The 20,714-nt window shown below is 26.5% G+C and overlaps 1 protein-coding gene across 1 annotated transcript in view; it reads left to right on the top strand.

The window, feature by feature from the left end:
• Nucleotides 1–20,714, top strand: part of LOC132942536 (metabotropic glutamate receptor 2) — a 201,226-nt gene that overhangs the window by 122,087 nt on the left and 58,425 nt on the right. The window contains exons 7-8 of the mRNA XM_061011048.1: nucleotides 5,694–5,843; nucleotides 18,350–18,483. Of these exons, the coding sequence (XP_060867031.1) occupies nucleotides 5,694–5,843; nucleotides 18,350–18,483 (284 nt within the window). The remainder of the gene's footprint in view (nucleotides 1–5,693; nucleotides 5,844–18,349; nucleotides 18,484–20,714) is intronic.

The raw sequence follows: 20,714 nt of genomic DNA, 5'->3' as shown, positions 1-20,714 counted from the left end.
ATATCTTATTTTTAAATTATAATAATTAATAAAAATATGTCAAATTTAAATTTAAGGCTTTGATAGACATAATATAAGTATATTACATAGTGTGATATATATATTTTTTGAACATAATTATAACTACAAGCAGAGCTAGAATTTTGAAGTATAAAAATATATAGTAACTTAGGTATTGAATATTATTTAGCATAATCATAATTAGATTAGGAATAAATTCAGGTTACTTAATAATATGTAATTATGTATAATATGAAAATTATTTATACATTTAAAAAACACAATATTTTTTATAGTTTTTAACTTAAGCTACATTTAAAAAATATAACTTAATGTATACATTGTATGTTATAACTTATAATTTATTTATTAAATATTCTTATGAATACGATTATACGAACTAATAATAATTAATTTTTTTGTACAACCTAATATAACACATATTTAATGTATCATAATTGTACTATAAACCATTGTACCTTATACTGTATAATGTCATAAGCAAATAACAATTAATGTTGCGATTTTAATAAAAAAAAAATTAATTTTAAAAATTTGTTAAACAATCAGTATGTAGATAAACTATTTTTATACTTAAATAAACATCCACATTCCACGTCTTCAACAATTTTACGACTTTTAACAGAGAAATTTAATTCAATAATAATGAAAAAAAATCATCAACGATTAAATTTAAACTTATTGAATTATCAATTTTTGTGCAATTTATGTATCTTAATAATATTTGCATAATATGTAATAATCTATACGTTTGTTGTTTCTTGCTAAATATTTTGTTAATTTAAGACGCATTCATAGTACCTACTCTAGCTTATTAGAAAACTTCAAAACTATAATTATTTGTTTACACTATAACTAGCGCCTGTAGTATTTAAATTATTATTATATAACTGTGTAAGTACAACAACTGAACGTATTTTATTTGTTAAGAAAACTAGTTAAAAAAACGTCTACTGATTAATTTGTATTCGACTGTATAAATCATAATCAAGATTGCTATGTGGTGACATGGCTTGCATCTGAAAAAATTTGTATTTATGGCTTATTTTTAGACGTGGAATAGTGTAAACAAAAATCTACCAAAAACTTTTAAATAAATATTAGTCCATAACTTAGAATATTAAAAACGACAGGCCTTAGGTATCTGCCATGTTTATTAAACTTTTTTTAACATATAAAAGAGGATATAAACTTGATTCTATCCCATTTTGTAGATAATCAAATTGTTTCGTTGAATAATGTATTAGAACACGAATTACCGCATCAGGGTCGCCTAATATTTTTTAGGGTCTCGTAATATTTTTTTAGCGTTGCGTCCCACCCACTTTTATATCGAAGAATGCCAGCGGCCAACGGCTGATATCACTCGAGACGATTCGCTTGACGCATATTATAGGTGTATGTAAAAAATCGTAAAAAAATATGTGCTCAATAAAATACTCAAATTACGAACAATACAATATATAATAATATTATGTAATATACAATATACGTATAATAGAAAAAATAGTCATGCTCTTTAACAACATCAGGTGACAGATATCAATATTATTTGGACGTAATATAATATGTATGACGTGTAACGGGTATGCAGATGTGCATATTATGGGGTATCGGTATCGTTTATCGACTCGCGGAAACGCATAAGTAATAAAATATCGGTGTCGAGTGCCGACGAGAGATTTTAACAAATGCGCGTCCGTGAATGAGACGAGGGTTCGTTATAGATCATTCGATCCGGTGATGGTCTGCAGGATGTAAATAATGATTATATTCTAGTCAACAGACGAAACAAACGCAGGCCGTGTATCCAATGAACTTAAGAGCTTTTTAGTTATATTTTTTTTCGATATATGCAATCCCGTTGTTGTACGTTTATTATGCATTTATGCACTTTGGTCTTGTGATTTATGGTAGCGTTCAGCACCCTGCAGACTCTTTCTTAAGTCGATGTTGTAATATACATATACTGACACCCCGATAATACAGTCAGTGGCGTATTTATGGGCGGATGAGTGGTAGCCGAGAGGAGGAGAACTGCTATGGGTGCCAAATTCTGAGTCCCATAAACGGGCATCGGTGCATTGGTACTGGAAGTTCCAACTTCCAAGTATCTAAAATACCAATGATGGATTTTTATTTTTATAAATGTTACGTTAATCATTTTACAATTCAATATGTAATAATCAAATTAATGTTCGTGAAAATAAAATAAAATATATAAAGTGAGTGTCAAAAGTAAAATTTTGAAGGGTTTAATATTTATAAACAAATTTATAATAAGATTCGTTTTGGGACGTTAAGGTTTGACAAATTATTGGGGGGTTATTTATGGATTTGTGGTATTCTGGGAGATTCGGTCATCTATCACCTTATAATTATGTCTATGTTGCTAAATATTAATGGGAAAGGGGCGTTACTTAATTATATGCCTGGGGTACCACGTTCCTGAATATTGTGTTAAACTGTAGATGAAATAATTTCGAAAAAACAGACCGTCGGATTCCGTACAGAAATCGTATAATCGATATAGTATACCAATTATTACTACTATTATTATCATTATTACTTTCATTTTTTTATGTTTACTGTGGCAGTGTAGTTCAGGTCCCGTGTTACAATGAATACAAACACAGTGGAGGGGGTGGGGAGGGATGCTTACAGTTTCAGCATGGTGTGGTACGTGAGACACGCAAGTGTGTTGTCTGCCACTCCATTTCACATTAGGTGATAAATGTGTAGGTATTATAAATCATTTCCATTTTAAACGTGTGTTCGTTCATGTTCCCACAAAGAATATCCAACTAGAGAGATAAAGGTGATAATATTATATTATATGTATACGTGTCGTATAATATAATACCGAGTAGAGGTATATCATTTTTTTTTTATATTATCCAATATTGTTATATTTGAGAAAAAATATTATTTGTACCTATTAACATGCAAATAACTTATATCATACTGATATATAAATTAGATTTTTGAAAATTTTAACGAATAACTGGAGCGACGTCACGAGGGTATTATTTTATTTCCTAAATGCGTAATATAACCATCATCATTGTATAAAATACAAATAATAATCTGATGAGATTATATCATATACATATAGAATTATATTTGCAAATTAACGTTTATAAAATGTACTGTCGATTGTCACATAATTGTAAAACTGTGTACACTATCTAAATATATTATTTATGTTAAGCGAAGCAGCTACTGTAAAATTAAAATGTTACATCTCATAAAAAAAAATGTAGATATAATACTACAGGATTCGCATAAAATGCATAATATTATACAATTTTAATTCTACTTGGACATAAGTTTTTTTTCGTTGAACCAAGTAATTTAATTATACACAATTTTTCACTTGAGATTTCTATTTTTCAGAGTGTTCTATAATAATTTGCATATTTTAATTAACCTTTGAATTAAGTTTTGAATATTATACGATGTAAAAGCAATTTTATTAATATTATTAAAGGGGTTCAAAAGCAAAAAACACTGTATTCCCGTTAATTTATTATCTTATCCCTTTGCCGCGTTTAATCGCTTAGGCTCTATAAACCGTCTTTTTCACATCAGCTTTGTGATGAAAAAATTACATTATGCTAATCAACTAACTCAATATATAATAATCGTTTTATTGAATATTTGTGTATATTCCCGGAGGCATAATTCATCGTGATTAATGAAGTAATTTTAACGGAAACTTTATCATCATATCTCAAGTTTTCAAAACTTGTAAACGATTTTCTGTATGATTTATTTATTAGTGAAATACCTACATTAAAAAAAAAAAACGAATTAATGATAATTCTTTGGATGCATATTGGTCAACAGTTGTTTATTTATTTTTGATTTGGATAATATTTGTACGTACTTATTTTTTATCAATATAAGATTTGAATATACATTTTTAATGAGATTTATCGCTTAAATTACACAATATAACCATTTTGAATAAATCTTAAAAATGCTCGATAATAAGAGAAATTATTTTACTAATAATTTTTTTTTTCAGAAAAAGGTATTTATGATTTTAAGATAACATCAAGCTTAAAAAAATATTAAAAATATACATATGTATGTATAAAATATCTCGAGTTAGTCCAAAACAAATTTTTAAAAGTAATTGCTCATCTCAAAAATACACTTATATCCATAAATCTCAACGAAAACATTCAGATATAAATTGGTTTGGACCCGCTAAACCTAAGAAGACAATATTGTCTGATATTTAATTTATATATTTTATTAATTTATGTTCTACTAAACTGTCAAATGTACTGTCCATATTTATTGGCTTTAATAGAAATCAGGGTTCTCCTATATTTGTCCAGAACCAATGATCTATATCCATCGATTTACCTTATTGTAATCGAATTATATAAACCGTAAAAATGATAAATAATAACGAAAACATTTTACATCCAACGATCAATTCGATATAATATAAAATATAAGCGTCATGCACACACGCACTTGGCATTTGCGCATTGGACAGTAACTTCTGAAAGGCGATAACCTTAAACAAGGGAATAGGTAACCTCGTAGCTATATTTATCTTTTCAAACACCTTTTAAGAGTTTTCAACACTCTGTGACACCTAATCCTCATCAATTTATTATATTGTGTAATAAGCGGCAAATCCACCGAAAATCACGTGCGTTGGTACTACAATATTTTCAACCAGCGTCTCGAAACTTTGGCAATAGTGACATGTTAATAAGATTACGACTGTACAGTTTTCATATTAAAACACAAAAATAATAATATATAGGATGATAATTGTATTGTGAACTGTGCAATATGCCAATATCTTAGGAAATAAAAGGTAATTCAAATTATATTCTTTATACAAATATTTAAGAACACATTACTATTATTCGTACATTTGTCTATGTTTATCTATTACTTATAACTTATAAGTATTTGTTGTTATAATTTAAATACAATATATTAAAATACGTCGTATTTTTTGAGACTTTACATTTAATCATCTTGTATGGCTGCATAATATGTGTAATAATATAAAGCAATGTAATACGAAAGCGTACTTGAAGAACTTGGGTAAATTGTGCGATAGATTTTAATTAGATAAATACATTTATTAGACTCCTATTTTTATACATCCAATGTGAACATCATATTAATAGACCATTAAACAAAATAATGTTATAATATTATTAGAAGCACTATGATAGAGAGGTAAATCATTCCGTGTAATGATATATGTTTATTCATTAGGTTAATTCACTGGTTTTTTTTGTTAACAAAAAAACAAATATTCTAGCGATTTTTGTTTAAGAAAAAAGTTTATTTGTCGAATATATTCGTTTTTTTTTTGTTTTTTTCTACTTACCACATAAAACACAATCTCCCTCGCATGTCATATGTTCTTAGTAGGCTCGTTTTTTATGTTGCAACTCGCCAGTTTTTTTTTTTTTGTTTTCTTAAAACACTTCCGATCAATCAACCGGAGTACATTATTTTCCTTTTTTTTCAATATCGATTCGTTCAACTCATAATTTTTATTTCTGTAGTTGATTAAACCATGCACAGATCTTACCTACAAGCCTAGATTTAATAATACATTAAGATTTAGATACAGTAATAGTATTTAATATTCGTACCTATACGGCTATACCTAACATGTGTTGCAGGTCTCACGGGCGATAATTTTCACTTTGATAACAACGGGGACGGACCTGCCCGTTATAATATCATTCACTTCAAACAGGTGGAGCCGGGCACTTTTAAATGGATCAAAGTCGGCGTGTACTCAGATGGCCAACTCAATCTCAACATGGACGGTGAGTATTTTACATCATAATAGTACGTATACTATACTTTATAACCGTAAAAGCCCTATAAACGTGGAATTTTTTTGTCTTAACCAACTCTGTTATCCGACTATTTTGATATAATATGACGGTAATAATGATTAATGGTCCACAGTGTACATAGACTATATTATTATTTACATCAGTTTTTGGTCATGGAGGCATTTATTATTATTATTTTTTTATTATTATTGTTATTATTATTATTATTATTATTATTATTATTATTATTACTATACATAGATCTTATGCAAAATAATATTTCAAGTATTTTTATGTGCACATGACATGTGTTTTATACGATATACACATTGGCATAAAAACACACTACCGGAATGCGTTTTACAACAGAAGAATAATAAGAAGTGCAAAATATCATACATTATATTAATACATTTCCCGAATTCATTCGTTATTAACTTTTGTTGACGGTGGACTACTTTCTATGTATGTAAAGACAGACTTTGAATAAATAAATAATTATATAAACATTTTACTAAATTTTGAATAAATGTATTGGTTAGGTATTATTTATTAATCTAAATTCATCAAACTAGTTAAAGACCAAACAATAAAATGTATATATTATTAAATTTATCAACCAAATATAGGTACCGTCTTATATCAAATAGACCAAATAAAAAACCAAGAAAATATATACATGTTACTTACTCGTGTATAATAAATAATAATTAACAAGGTGAATCACCAAGCATCTTCTACCCCATTTTTCTTTAATAATGAATTTGTTCCAATCCAATTCAGATTTTTGAAATTATAAAGTATACTTAAAGTCCATATTTTTAATTATTAAGTTTTGTATATTACTTTATGAGTGTCCTGTGGTTAGGTTAGTGATGATACAAACTTATTTTTATCAAATTCATAATATAAGAATCAACTATTTCAATATTCACACTGTAAATTATAAGGAAAATGTTAATTTTTTTGAAAATTTTGATACATAAAATGATCTAAACCAAGATTCAAACGAGTAGTTTCTTAGTTCTTAAAATGTATTTACTAAGAATAATAATCCTTAAAAATAGTTTTTCAAATAATCATATTCCCTATATCTTCCAAACCCATCATGGACCTAAATACCTAATATCCTCAGAACACAAAGTAAAATAATTAAAAACCACCAATTCGAAATTCGATTTAGACACAACATTTTTCAAAATTTTATCCAACTAACGATTAAAAGTTTGTATTATCAAAGGTCACTCTTTTGATGATATAAAAAATCTAAGTATTTCAAAATATTTCCCTTAAGTTTATTCAAAAGATCTAAAAGTCAAAATTTAAATAAATAGTTTATTAATGGAAAAACCAATGAGCATATACTAGGTGAAGCATATGATGTAAATATTATATTTGTTTCTCGTCAATACAAACGTACAATACTACAGTGTGCTGTTTAGCTGTACCGCGATTTATCTGTGATAAATTTCTTACAACAGTTTCTATTGTTGATCGTAAATTTTTCGACAAGACAAAATCAAATTAAATTACTATTTGATCATAAAACATAAATTGTTAATTAGAAGATAATAAAATAAAAGTATAAAGTTCTGACAAAGTTTTACTATTATGTTATGTTGTTAGATGTATACATTATATTATGTTCGACCGATATAAAAAGGTTAAAACTAAAAAAACCGTGCCCGATCAGAGTTAAAAAAAAATATGGGCAAGTGAGTACTACCCCACTCTACTGTACATTAAGTGTCGTGTGGGTCACTGTAATGGATATGTAAAATTTGAATTTAATGATATAAAATCATTTTTTACTAAAAACGAAACTGGGCGAAGGCAGTATGTCAGCCTAAATTACTATAAGTAGCTATATATTGTTGCTATTAAAGAAATTTATTTTACAATTAGTAATACAATAGGTTGATTCATTTGAAAATATCATTGCGTGTGAATAAAATATAATGATATATTTAAAAAGATTTAAGTAGGTACTCAAGAATAATATTTTTAAATTACAACAAAATAACTAAAATTGTTAGATATTCGTAATTTAAATATATAATTTTGTTCTAAATTGAACTTAGAATGTCAATAAAAAAAACTGTGTTAGGTAATATAATATTTACTATATTTTTCTCTGATAATGTCAACAACTTATGAGAAACTGAAAAAAAATTCTCTAGACTCTAAATATTTCATAGAGAATCAAAATAATTTTAAAATTGTATCTTATATAGAAAATTGACACGTACACATTTGGTGAACATTTAAGTAGGTATCTACAGGTATTATTTTTTGAATTACTAAAGAAAAACAAAATCAATATTGAAGCATCTTTAAAAAGATAAAGACAGACACACAAAATTTAAAAATTTAAAAATAAAAACACATATCATTGTTATATTACCACATTCATTGCTCCTCTCAGAATCTTTAGTAAGAAAAATGACCCAACTCATTTTATAATAGTTAATGATTATAATTGTTATAGTAATATTATGTGCCATAATAAGGTAAAAGATAAAAAAATCGAGACGGTTTTATTTTTTTACAAATTGTTGATTTGGACTTTTTAAAGTAGCAAAGAATGGACAAAGAATTATTTATAACTTTATAAGTTTTAATTTCAAACTCTTCAAATAATACTATTAAATTGAATGTATTGAAAATTATAAATATAAGAATTTACTAATACCTACTTAAAAATTGGTCGATTATCACAATATTTGGTGCTTTACAATGTCATAATGTAATTCGAATTTTTATTTTAAACGACCAAACATAATATGTTTCCGAGATTTTTGTGAAAAATTTATGTTAATTTAAATATGTGTGTTTGTAGCAGATCTTATTATTATGTAACAAAAATATTTTATAGAATATCTTAACATGCAGATATGTTCCTATAACCCATGCAATAATAATCCACTCGCAAACATGTGTTGGATTTCGAAGTATGTAACGTTTATATATTGAATAGTTACAATAGACTTTTATTGAATTCTCGATACTGCTCTTCCAGTATTCTTTTTTTGGTTAAATAGTTTTTTTCTATAAGAAAATAGCGAGCAATGACGTCAACTTATGGTTTGATGGAATTAACTTTTTTTGAGAGAGAGAGAGAGAGGTTCAAGCGCAGAAATATCAGATTTACTTCTGACCTATATGATTATATTATAATAATTATTCAAGTGACTATAATATAAGTCACCAAAGATATCCGGCTACCGACATTAGAAATGCAAATAAATATAGGTATGGTTTGTCTACGTTGTTATAAATTTAATAGTATGCAAATGACGAACCATTCTTTTTGAAATATAGTATAGGACCCGTACTATATAATTTGTTGTCACTGCAGTAGAATAACTGTAAAGCCGTTAATTGCCATACCTGTTTAAATTATATTTGTTTTTGTATTATCATAGCAGTTAATTAGTTTTTAGATCCCATAAAGAATAATCTAGGATAAATTATAATTATTACTAGTCACGTAATTTCGAATTTTATTGATTTCACTGTTTAATACAATTTTAACTATACATCTGGGTCATTATTTTTTGTTTGCTTTCTGCCCATTATAGTTGTACTGTAGGTACTAATAATGGCAGAAAAAATGTATTAGGTTCTTTTTGTTTCTAAAAAAAGGGTTAATCACATTAATATAATACGAACATAATACCAGTATAGATACAACTCTTTGAATAAACGTTATGTTCACTGTTTAGTGGAATCCGTAATAAAGTAGTAATTATTTGTGAACACGATTTTTTTTTTTAAAAAAACACACTTATTTAATTCCATACAATAATAATTTAACGTATAGTTATTTTGGTGTAATTATAATCACCTATATAAAGTATACTATTAGATACATACACTGTTATTATTATTGTTCATTATTACTGTTTTGTGTGTTTCCTTTTAAAACAAAAACCACCCTTGAGCAAATAGCGAACATAAAATGGTAATTTCCTGGATCATATAATATGGTACAATAATACTCGTAATGAATATGGGTCCAAAATTAAATATTAAAAACAATGTATTTAATTCAAAATCAATAAAATCGTATTGTATTAAAGATAATTATGATACCTCTGTGGGAACTTAATTCGGTAATATTTCTGTTTTTATATTTTATAAAATCAATAGGTAATATCATTGGTAACCCTATGGGAACAAAACTCCCAACGGACATAATATTATAAGGTATAATATGGTTACAAAATTATAATAATCGCAATTACTGAGTACTACGTGACAGTATACCGTTCGTTGTCTACAGCATTAATTCAATAATATACAATCAGACAATTTTACCATCTTTGATCATCCTTCTTATAACATTACATTTTCAAGTACTAACCACTGTCCCAATTTCCATTACATATTTATCACATTTTGTGTGTGATACAAACACGTGGCCATCACAAGAAAATACATAATGAAAAAATATACTATATATATATATGTAATTAGATAATAAATCACAAAGGCCAAACATGAAAAATGTTGTTTTATTTTATTATTTTTAATAAGATCGTGATTCTTCTAAAACAAAACTCAGAAACTATATTTTCTTTAAATATACGAATGTAAGTTTTGTAAAGTTCTGCGAGGGATAACGAAGGCAGTTCTTAATACGGGCGTGTGTTGTCCACTTGAATCGCATTGATTTATTTCTGTTTGTCCATAGAGTGCCCGTCGATTGGTTTTCGCCAGACTTGAGAACACTGAACCATAATAATTAATGTCAAATAATATTACTTGAGCACTCTGTTTGATCTATTTTCGTATGTTTGTAAATAGTATCAAGATAAAATCCTTTATATATTATGTAGAGTTTATATGTTTGTATAAACATACAATTTGAAAATTGTATGGACTACATTTTTGATAAGTTGACGAATTCGTTCGGGGATTTTATTCACCTTTATATTAAAAATTGGATAACAAAATAATTGGATAAACAACGGTTTGTGAAAAAAATGTTATCTGTGGTCTTGAATGGCAAGTAAATTTAGGTCACTTTTTTCATGGAAACATGTCAACGTGGGTTCAGTATTCGTGAGTGGGGTACTAATAATGATAAAAAAATAAATAAAGAATAAATCAAATTTTATAGCAAAATGATCGATACTATTGGTTGAAGGTCCCTAATATAAGCAAAACAGAATACAGAAATAGTTGGTCTACTCATTTTTTAAATATTACGTTTGACAATTATTGACTATATCTATGTTTCTGAATCTTTTATTGCTTATATTTTTTTGTAACTCTTTCTCCACTTAAATATTATGAATTGTATTAATTTTACACAAATATTCTCCTACTTAATTTATGTTTAGATACTAAAAAATTATAGTACTTAAGTAACTTAAATTTTAAAATATTTTCCTTAATTCGTCATACATCATTGAAGAAATTAGAAATTGTATGCAAAAGGTTCTATTTATTTTGAGTTTATGTAAACCAAAATGTAAAAACTATGCAATGAACAATGATATATATTTATCATTTTAAAATTAAATGTATAGGTAATTAATATTTAATAGTTATAAACATGGCTGATTTCATATTCAAAATTGTTATTAACAACATTCAAAACAAACAAAAATTTATATTTTTTTTACATTTAATAATCTATTTATATAATATAAGCAAATTACCACTCACTCACTCACACATTCATCGCTATATCTCAAAAACTACAAAACGTACGAATTTTAAATTTGGAATACCACTATCTCCTCTGATGATCTAGCTGTACAATAAGAAATGATTTTCCGATATTCGTATTTTAAAGATGTGGTCAAACAGGGATCTCGATATTCGGGCTGGAAATTGAAATTACTTTTTGTTGATAAACGGTTACGATTGGTTACTTGGGCTGATCCGTTATAAGCATTTATCAAATTGTCACTCTTATAGCTTCAAATAAAGAAACCATATCTTAAAATCAAATGTATGTGTGTATAGCTTATAATATACTCAAAAACTAGGTGCTAAATTGAATTTTACGAAAATCTCAGAGATTGTTTTTAGAGATGTCAGAAAAGCTTAGAGAGTAAGTAGTTTGAACCACTTAACAAATTATACCAAGTGCTCAGGGGCGGAGAGCCCATCTGGAGATCTGAAATTTTCTTGATGGGCTGGTACTGACGGACATTATATGGCCCGACCCTGCGACAGCAATTTAAAAAAAAGAATTATTTAAAAATTAAATAACAAATAGGTAGTATACTTAGTGCTCAATTGTTTAAAATATATAATAAACTGAATGACCCTTATTAAAATTAAATGTAATTATAATCTTAAAGTGAAGTATACGTGATGTTATAGTATCAGTTTTATTGTTAATTTTATATTTAATTTATTCGGTAAAATGATTTATAAATAGGTAACAAAGACATATACTTATTGATTTAACATTATTATCACCTATTAATTTTGATTAATTTGTGAATAGACTACCTAAAAATGTTTTCGTTAAGTTACCTGTAAAATTAAAACCTTATTTTGAAAATGCCAATGAAAATAAAATAAAAAATAAACTATCTTAAGACATTTTAAGTTTTTCCAAATCTTGAAAACATTTAATGAAATCTGTAGATAACGAATGTACTGAAGAACTATACTTAATTAGTGACACAAAAAATGAAGATGAGGAAAAATACATCAAAACCATGTAAGACATGTAAAATCTATAGAAATTTTGTTGTTACAATATTTTAATTAAGTGTAATCTTAACTCTAGTGCTTATCCAACATTATCCATTGCTTATCAGTATTAATTACTAACTTTTACGGTAACCCAAATGGCCTGTGAAAGGTTCTAAATATTTAAAAAACCGTTTGAGAAATCTAATTACATTTGGAGTCAATTCATATCGATGGTGATTGGAAAATAAATTCTTTATAGCTTAGATGATGATATAATTATAAATAAAGTTGGTGGAAAATCCAAGTTATTTTCTAAATTTATTTTATAAGTTAGGTATTGAAAGTACACTTTGTGACATTTGTGTGTATATTTTTGTTATATATAAATATTAAAACAAAAAATATATTTGTTAATTTTATAATTTATTTGATAGATCAAGAAAACATTTTTTTTTCAAGTTTATGTCTGTTAGTCAACCCCTGAAACAATCAGCCGATGAGCTAATGGGCCGGCAAAATATGTTTTCCAGGCTCGAAATTATGTCCCACTCCGCCCCTGCAAGTGATAAATCCAATCCTTGACTTGCGGTTGCCCATCTAGGTCGAATTATTTCACAAACTTATGTAGATACACTGACACCGATTTGTCCGTGAGCTGAGGTAGGTACACTAAAACTGAGATAAACTCAAACCAAGATACAGCAGCTATATATAGCGTATAATATACTTTATGAGATTTATCACGAAAAAAAAAACTGCACACGGGCGATGCCAGGGTATTTAGCTAGTATTTCAGATAAATAGGTTACTAGGTAAGTATTTATAAGTTATATAAAACTGTATTACTATAAATTATCTAATATCAAAGTTTCCTCAGTGTTATAGTCTTACGTTTACCTACGTACTGTCAGTTATAGATGTAAAGATGTTGTATTTCACACAAACACAATATAATGAACACATTACAAACTGTCAAGATATTTTTCAAACTTTATTAGTTAGGTTTACAATATAATAATTAATAACTGTATTATACAAATAACTGATGTCCGTATGCATAATCAATTTGTGTGTCATTATAGTGTCACATAGTTTAACATGTCTTATGTGACACATACATTGACTATGCGTCTATGCATACGGACATGAGCCACCCATTTTAGTTATAATTAATAGCACATGGTACACCATCATGTTTATCTTAGAAACTCTGTCTATGTTATCAATAATGAATATGTTTACCGAATAATTGATTGCTTTTAGTTGGTAAAGACTTTATAATTGGAAGGTCATCATATTACACCTAAAACAAAATAAAAGGTCTAAAATGAGTTCCAAATTTTAATATTTAGGAAATGTGTTCGGTTTCTGCATTTATTATTTACTGAGAACTGCTATTGTGACAAAAAACACATTCGTTGTTAATATTTATTTTTATTTTTTGTACGTTAATATTCTGTTTTAAATATTAAAAATATATAATATTGTAATCACTACACTTATAAACTTTAACTTTTATACACTAGGTATATTTAAATATATTATAATGTGTTATCGTTGTAAAATAATTAAGAGACCATTGCTATTATTAGCATAGTATATAAATTGTTTTATTTAAATACATTGAATAATTTTCTTCAAAATGTAGGTACCTACCTACTTTTCGGAAATAAAATTCAATATAAAAAATATACCTATAACTAATATTCAATTTATAATACTGCATGATTAAACTTTACTACGAGTTGATTTGTGCGCAATGGACGTTTTCCTCAGTAATAATTCTTTAGTATTCCATTGAGTGTACTTGTAAAAACTTTTTCATCAGGTTCCCATGTTATTTTGCTTCGTGAATAAAATATAATGATAGGTAAATAACTCATAGCTCGTAAATTACTTCACATTTCAATATATAAGTCTCTGCATTATATGCTGTTTTAATAATGTACCTTACATGTTTATGTTCATATTTTTCGTAAAAATTGTATTATCCTTCATTTAGTGATGCAGTAAAATAAATAATTTTGGCAATAATAATATTAAATAAAAGTTAGAAATTGATTAAAACCGTTTAATTGAATGCAGAAACTCAATAGTTTTCAAAATGTTCCTATGAAACATTTGATATAAATAAATATTATATTTGTTTAAAAAAAAAAAAATAGACTATTTGAAGTCTTTTCATCAATGTTTATCCTTCAACTGTATAATAAAATGTCGAAACCCCCAATAAAGCTTTTATAAATAAAATAACCGTAACGCAGTGGAAAAACTATATTTTAATACACAAGGAGAGTCAAGAATAGACATTGAAACACTATAGTGTAATCTAGAACAGGGTTGGACTGCAGAGTTTGGTAGGTACGATATTTTTACGGCCAATTTGACACCAAATAACAATCGTTTACCATTCGTATATAGGTATGAAGTCAATATCAAATATACGTAATCAGTAACGAAGCCATATTGACACTCTAATACATCATATTGTGCTCGAAACGTGTGAGCATTAATTTTATAGATGATTCTTTAACCCAGCATTCACTGTCATACCCAGGGATTTGACAGCAAATATAAATACACACACACACACACACACACACACACACATAAACATATTGAGTCTGGGGTATCACTAATGTTGTTCCAGCTATACTGATCTACGACAAATAACATTTATTTTTTAATGTGTTTTTTTTTTTTGTCATTAGATATGTACCTATATATCTCAACTAATCATCTGTGTTATAAATAATACCTAACGATAAAATAGTTTTAATTTATTTCGAAAAAATTCCACTCAGAGGAAACTGAACACTACGAATTGAAACCTATAAATATAAATCACTGTGTACCTATGTTTATTCTATAAATAGGTAAATTCTTTAATACATACACATACCTAACTATATTCCATTATGGTTTATAGATGCATCAACAAAATAACTTAAAATCCCTTTAAGGCAGACGAGAAAAACATAAATAAAACCAAGATCTAATTATCTGATGTCACTTTCATCAATTATTATTTTATAATTTAAGTATGTTGTAGAAAGGTGTTTAAAAAACCTATTCGGCTTGTTAAATAATTTAATGTACATTTTTTTAGGTTTTGAAAATAAAGTAAGCACTAGTTTAATTTAAAAATAAAAACTATGAAATTATATTATACAGGTGGTAGGCAGTAAACTAGGTAGTACCTATAGATTTCAATAGTAATCTTAATAAACTTTAGCATAAAAAATATTTAAGGAACACAAGAAAACCATATTCGTTGTAGATTCGTAATTGTATAGGTAATTAAAACGTAATTAATAATGACTAGTGATGCAGAAATTATAATTTTTTTTTTTAATTGACTCCTTGGTTATTCAACCGAATAACAACTAACGATGGTAAACACTATTTGATATTATTTAAAATTAACGATAAATTAACATCATTATTTGAATTATTGTTATTTGCTATAGATAAAATTGAAGAACTTTTTTAAGTTCAAAAAAAAGTTCATAAAAAAAGTTCTCTAATTAATTAAAAAGAGCATTTTAAAAAAAAAAAAACTTAAAATAGTCACTAAACCTCAAAATTCCACATAATAAATCATTCGAAACGTATAAAAACGTATGTGATAAATATTTATATGATTTCTTAGTTATCTAGTTATACATGACCATAGGCGCAATTTGAGTTTTAAATATGGGGGCTATTATAATTTACATGTATGTACTGTGTGTATGCTCCCAGGTTAGGTATAAAGGAGTATGTATAAAGGAGAAAGGGATAATCCCTCCCTCTTCACCAAATATTTAAAAAACGCTTTATTTTATTTATTATTTATTGTCTATATTATAATATACATAATTCATAATGACAATCTACGATTACATTTGGCAAAATCATTTAAGACATCTTCAACACATACATCATTTGAAATCTGCTTTTCTATATGAATAGTAGATAAATTAGTAAACTTTTCTTGACTCATTGAATTTCGCAGCCAATTTTTAATTCGTTTCATAAACATGACATTAAACAATGATACAAATAAAGAATAAGAACTACTAATACAATTAAACCATTATATTATATTATATTTTACTTCATAAATAAATCATAATAATCGTGTACCTAACCTATATCGTTTTTGCTGTGATGTTTGATAATACTATTTATATCGCTGTAGGTTTATCCATACCATGAATTTTATTATAATACAGATAAAACAGTTTCCATCCAACGATGGATTTTTACTCACTTTGTAATAATGACTTGACTTTTTATTTTTATCAGTACATTAACCAAAAACACGGAAAGGGTATAAATTGTTATAGTTTTCATGATAATATAGGTCGAGGGGTAGTGCATATTTGCATTCGATATGACATTATATACATCGTATATAAATAGATGTATTAAGCATAGTACCTATGTCTTAACTTTTGTCTTGCGTGCACATTCTAAAACTTTCTCTCTAAATTGTGCACGCATTTAATAAACTCTATTGGAGGGGGTTTATTTTTTTAAATTAATACACCTCCCCGTCAGCCGTGCTGAAATATTTTATCGAGTACTTCCACTGCAGTTACCTATATGATATTGTACTGCACATTACACATATTATATAATTCGGACCACAATAATATATGTATAGTAATGTAATTGCAAGTGAAATACTGTATCATGTAATATTGTAATTATTTTATACCGTCATTGGAGATCGATTTAAAGCGTTACATATTTGACATTATATATACATTAATCCAGATAGGTATAAATAATTATTAGTTTCTCGTTTCTTGCCAACTTTGAAAGTATAAACTACAACAAAAATACTCAGAATAATTAAAATAAAACTTTGATAATATAATTGTTTCAAAATAATAAAATACAAACATACATGTCTGAATGTCATTACCTAATATAATAAATTGTACAGTATTTCGTTTTGGCGAAATAAAAAAAACATATATTATAATATTCTCATCTTGGTATCTGTGTTTACTCGTGTAGAAACAAAGATTTACAGAAAGTCAGTTATATAGGTACCTATAAATCTTTTTTTTACCGAAATTTTTCGTTCAATTGAGAAAATTATTATTTTACGTGTTAATGATGTTCGGGGCAAACATTTACAATGCAACCTCAAAATCAACATTTCGATAAAAAATTACAACTATTTAACATTTAGCGGTCACCTACCTGTATTTAATTATTTATGAATTATAGTAATGTTATAATGTAATAATATTAATATAGAGTTTGTATAGTGAATACGATTTTTAATTGTAATATGTTTGGATAATTGTAAAACAAACATTAACTTGTTAATATCATAGAGATTATTAGGGGTTTTTTATGAATAATTCGTATTTATATAATTTATTATCTTAACGCAGAATATTTTTTTTGAAATGTTGATATAATAAATAATTTATAATATAGATACATTATGATTATGGAATATTATGGAATATATTATTATTAAAAAAAAAAAAAAATGAATATTATCTCTTGCTATTTTGCCCATCTTTAGTAAGCCTTAGAGCTTATAAATTATATAGACTGTTGGATCAATGTCAGATCAAATTTATCAGAAAACTATTTTTATGAAATTAAAAAAATATAAGATCGCCAATTGTGATAAAAAGAAAACCTAAAAAAAAATAAGAAGTAGATATAATTATTTTTTTGTAAAAGTCTAGTGTTATTTATTTTCTTCCATTTAAGTGAAAATATGACCAACAAATAATCACCCTGTATGTTATATTGTAAAATAGTTTATATAAGCTAATAATGTTTCAATATATTTGTGTATGCATTGGTCTTCGAAGAGACGCGGTTCAAAACAGACTCATCAAATCCACCGGAATCCGTTTGCAGTTTGCCGTGCCAAAAAGGCCAAGCTAAGCAATATCTGGAGGGCGAAAAATGCTGCTGGCACTGTTTCAACTGCACACAATACCAGGCAAGACAATGTTTTTAATAAAGAAAAATAAACAATGACGCGATACCATTTCCATAACTCATTAGTCGATGTATTTGAAAACCATATAGACGTCGCATTAGGCATACAAATAAATAAGAAATATTAGCCATAATGCTGCTTATTCGTTTTTTATTCTTACAACATATCGTTTCAGTGTAAATCCCAGTATTTGGTACGTTTTTGTTTTGTTTTGTTTTTTTCGTTTAAACGTCATGTGAGGATATCGTATTTTTTTAACTCTACCTACGTGAATAATTAAACATTTTAATTTAGTTTTTTTTTTTTTTAGATTTTTTTTGTTTTAATATTCTACATAGGTTTTTCACGAAGCATAATATGGGGTTTTTTTTTACCTATTGTTCGAAAAATAAATTGTATTGTTCTGAAACGAAATGTCGAACAGTAATTCAGCCTCACATAATTTTACTAGAGAGATATTGGACGATTATGTCTAATAATATTGGCACTTGTCGACGTAAATATTATATGTATTTACCAGGGACCGTTAAATATTGTATTTGACAAAATTAATACGAGAACAAAATAATTATAATTTATCTTTTCATTTTGATTTAATGTTTAAGTATTAACAACGTGGTTATTATTTATAAGCTATCATTAGGGTTTACATTAAATCAACATTATAATATCAAGTTAAATATTACATTTTTTATTTTTATTTAGAAAATTATTCTTTTGACATCTGAAACCTAATTCAGCCGTCTTAATATTCGTTCCGTTGCAATACATTTTGTTTAAATTAACAGTTATTTTTTTTATAATATTCAACCTCTAAGTATAATATTTATATATTTTTATACCTAATACTTTTGAGTTTACGAAAGCGTCACTTTCACTTTCGTGTACCTACTTCACTACGATGCTGAAAATATAATCCAATTTATTATCATAAATTTATTGCTATCGATTCGTAGTAACCGGCAATAATGATTGCAAATATTATACAGCGATGCTGCAAAGCACTATATGATTTTATTTTATATTTTATCACTGTTTATTTTATCGTTCAAAATTATAAGCTAATATATCAGAATCAATTGTTTATAAAATTGAACTGTGTTACTGTCAAATAATTACTATTTTGACAAAAAATCCATAAAAATTAAAAACCCAAATGCAAAATAAATTATGACAAAAATCGTATTAAACTATTTCAAACTACGTGTTAATACACAGATCTTAAAAAATGTAAATCTTTTCCGACATGTTTACCTCATTAATTGAAATGTTGAAAACGCAAAATATATCAACTGTAATTATTAAGTCTCGAACGTTTAATAATTTTGCAAACAGCCTGTAATGAATTTAATAATTTTCAGTTCAGTAAAGAGAACCCACAGTGTGTTGTTGATTTTGAAACTAAACTTCTGCATGGCAGAATTTAATTATTTACATGCGTATGACTCCGTAGTAGTAGATATCAATTTAGAAACGTATGAAATATTACACTAAATCAATTAAATACAGGAATATTGTAACTGAAAAATATTTATTATTCTAATGATCTAGTACACTCACATTTAATTTAATTTACCATTTGTTCCAAACTCTAAAGTCTAAAGTGAGTAAGTCTATAGTTTGGTAAGAGGCAACGATTTAGAAACATTTTAAACATTATGTAAATAATGTTCGTTTATAGATATGATGAGACGGGTCACGAGATAACAAAATATATATCTAGATGAAAGATAATGGAACAAAATAATAATAACACAATCTTATTTTTATATCTTAATATAATATAATTTATACTAAAACTTAAATACGTAGCTAATATATTAAATGTTTTGATATTCATACTTCAAAATCATAACAATATTATACTTTATTTTTATAGTAGCTGCAAAATTATTTATTTTTTCATATTTTGGTATTATGGTACTCAATATTATATTCGTATTAACTAACATGGTCCATGGATGTCACGGAAAAATGTTATTATTCGATTTGTTATTGAAAGCAATACGACTCATCTAGGTAGGCATATTTTGTTTACGAAAGACACGAATATAATGGTTGATAGCTTCTTTATAACTTAAAATTACAATACAATTAAACACTGACATAGGTATATAATTTAGTTATAATAACGTACCTACTAAGTCTGGTACGATTGTTTTAATTAAATAGGTAACGGACGAACGATTTAGTTGACTTTGAATTCTATCAGATTGTTATACCTATCTATA

Source organism: Metopolophium dirhodum, chromosome 4 (genome assembly GCF_019925205.1).
Source record: "Metopolophium dirhodum isolate CAU chromosome 4, ASM1992520v1, whole genome shotgun sequence".
Classification (NCBI taxonomy): Eukaryota; Metazoa; Arthropoda; class Insecta; order Hemiptera; family Aphididae; genus Metopolophium; species Metopolophium dirhodum.
This window is presented reverse-complemented; position numbering and strand designations above follow the sequence as displayed.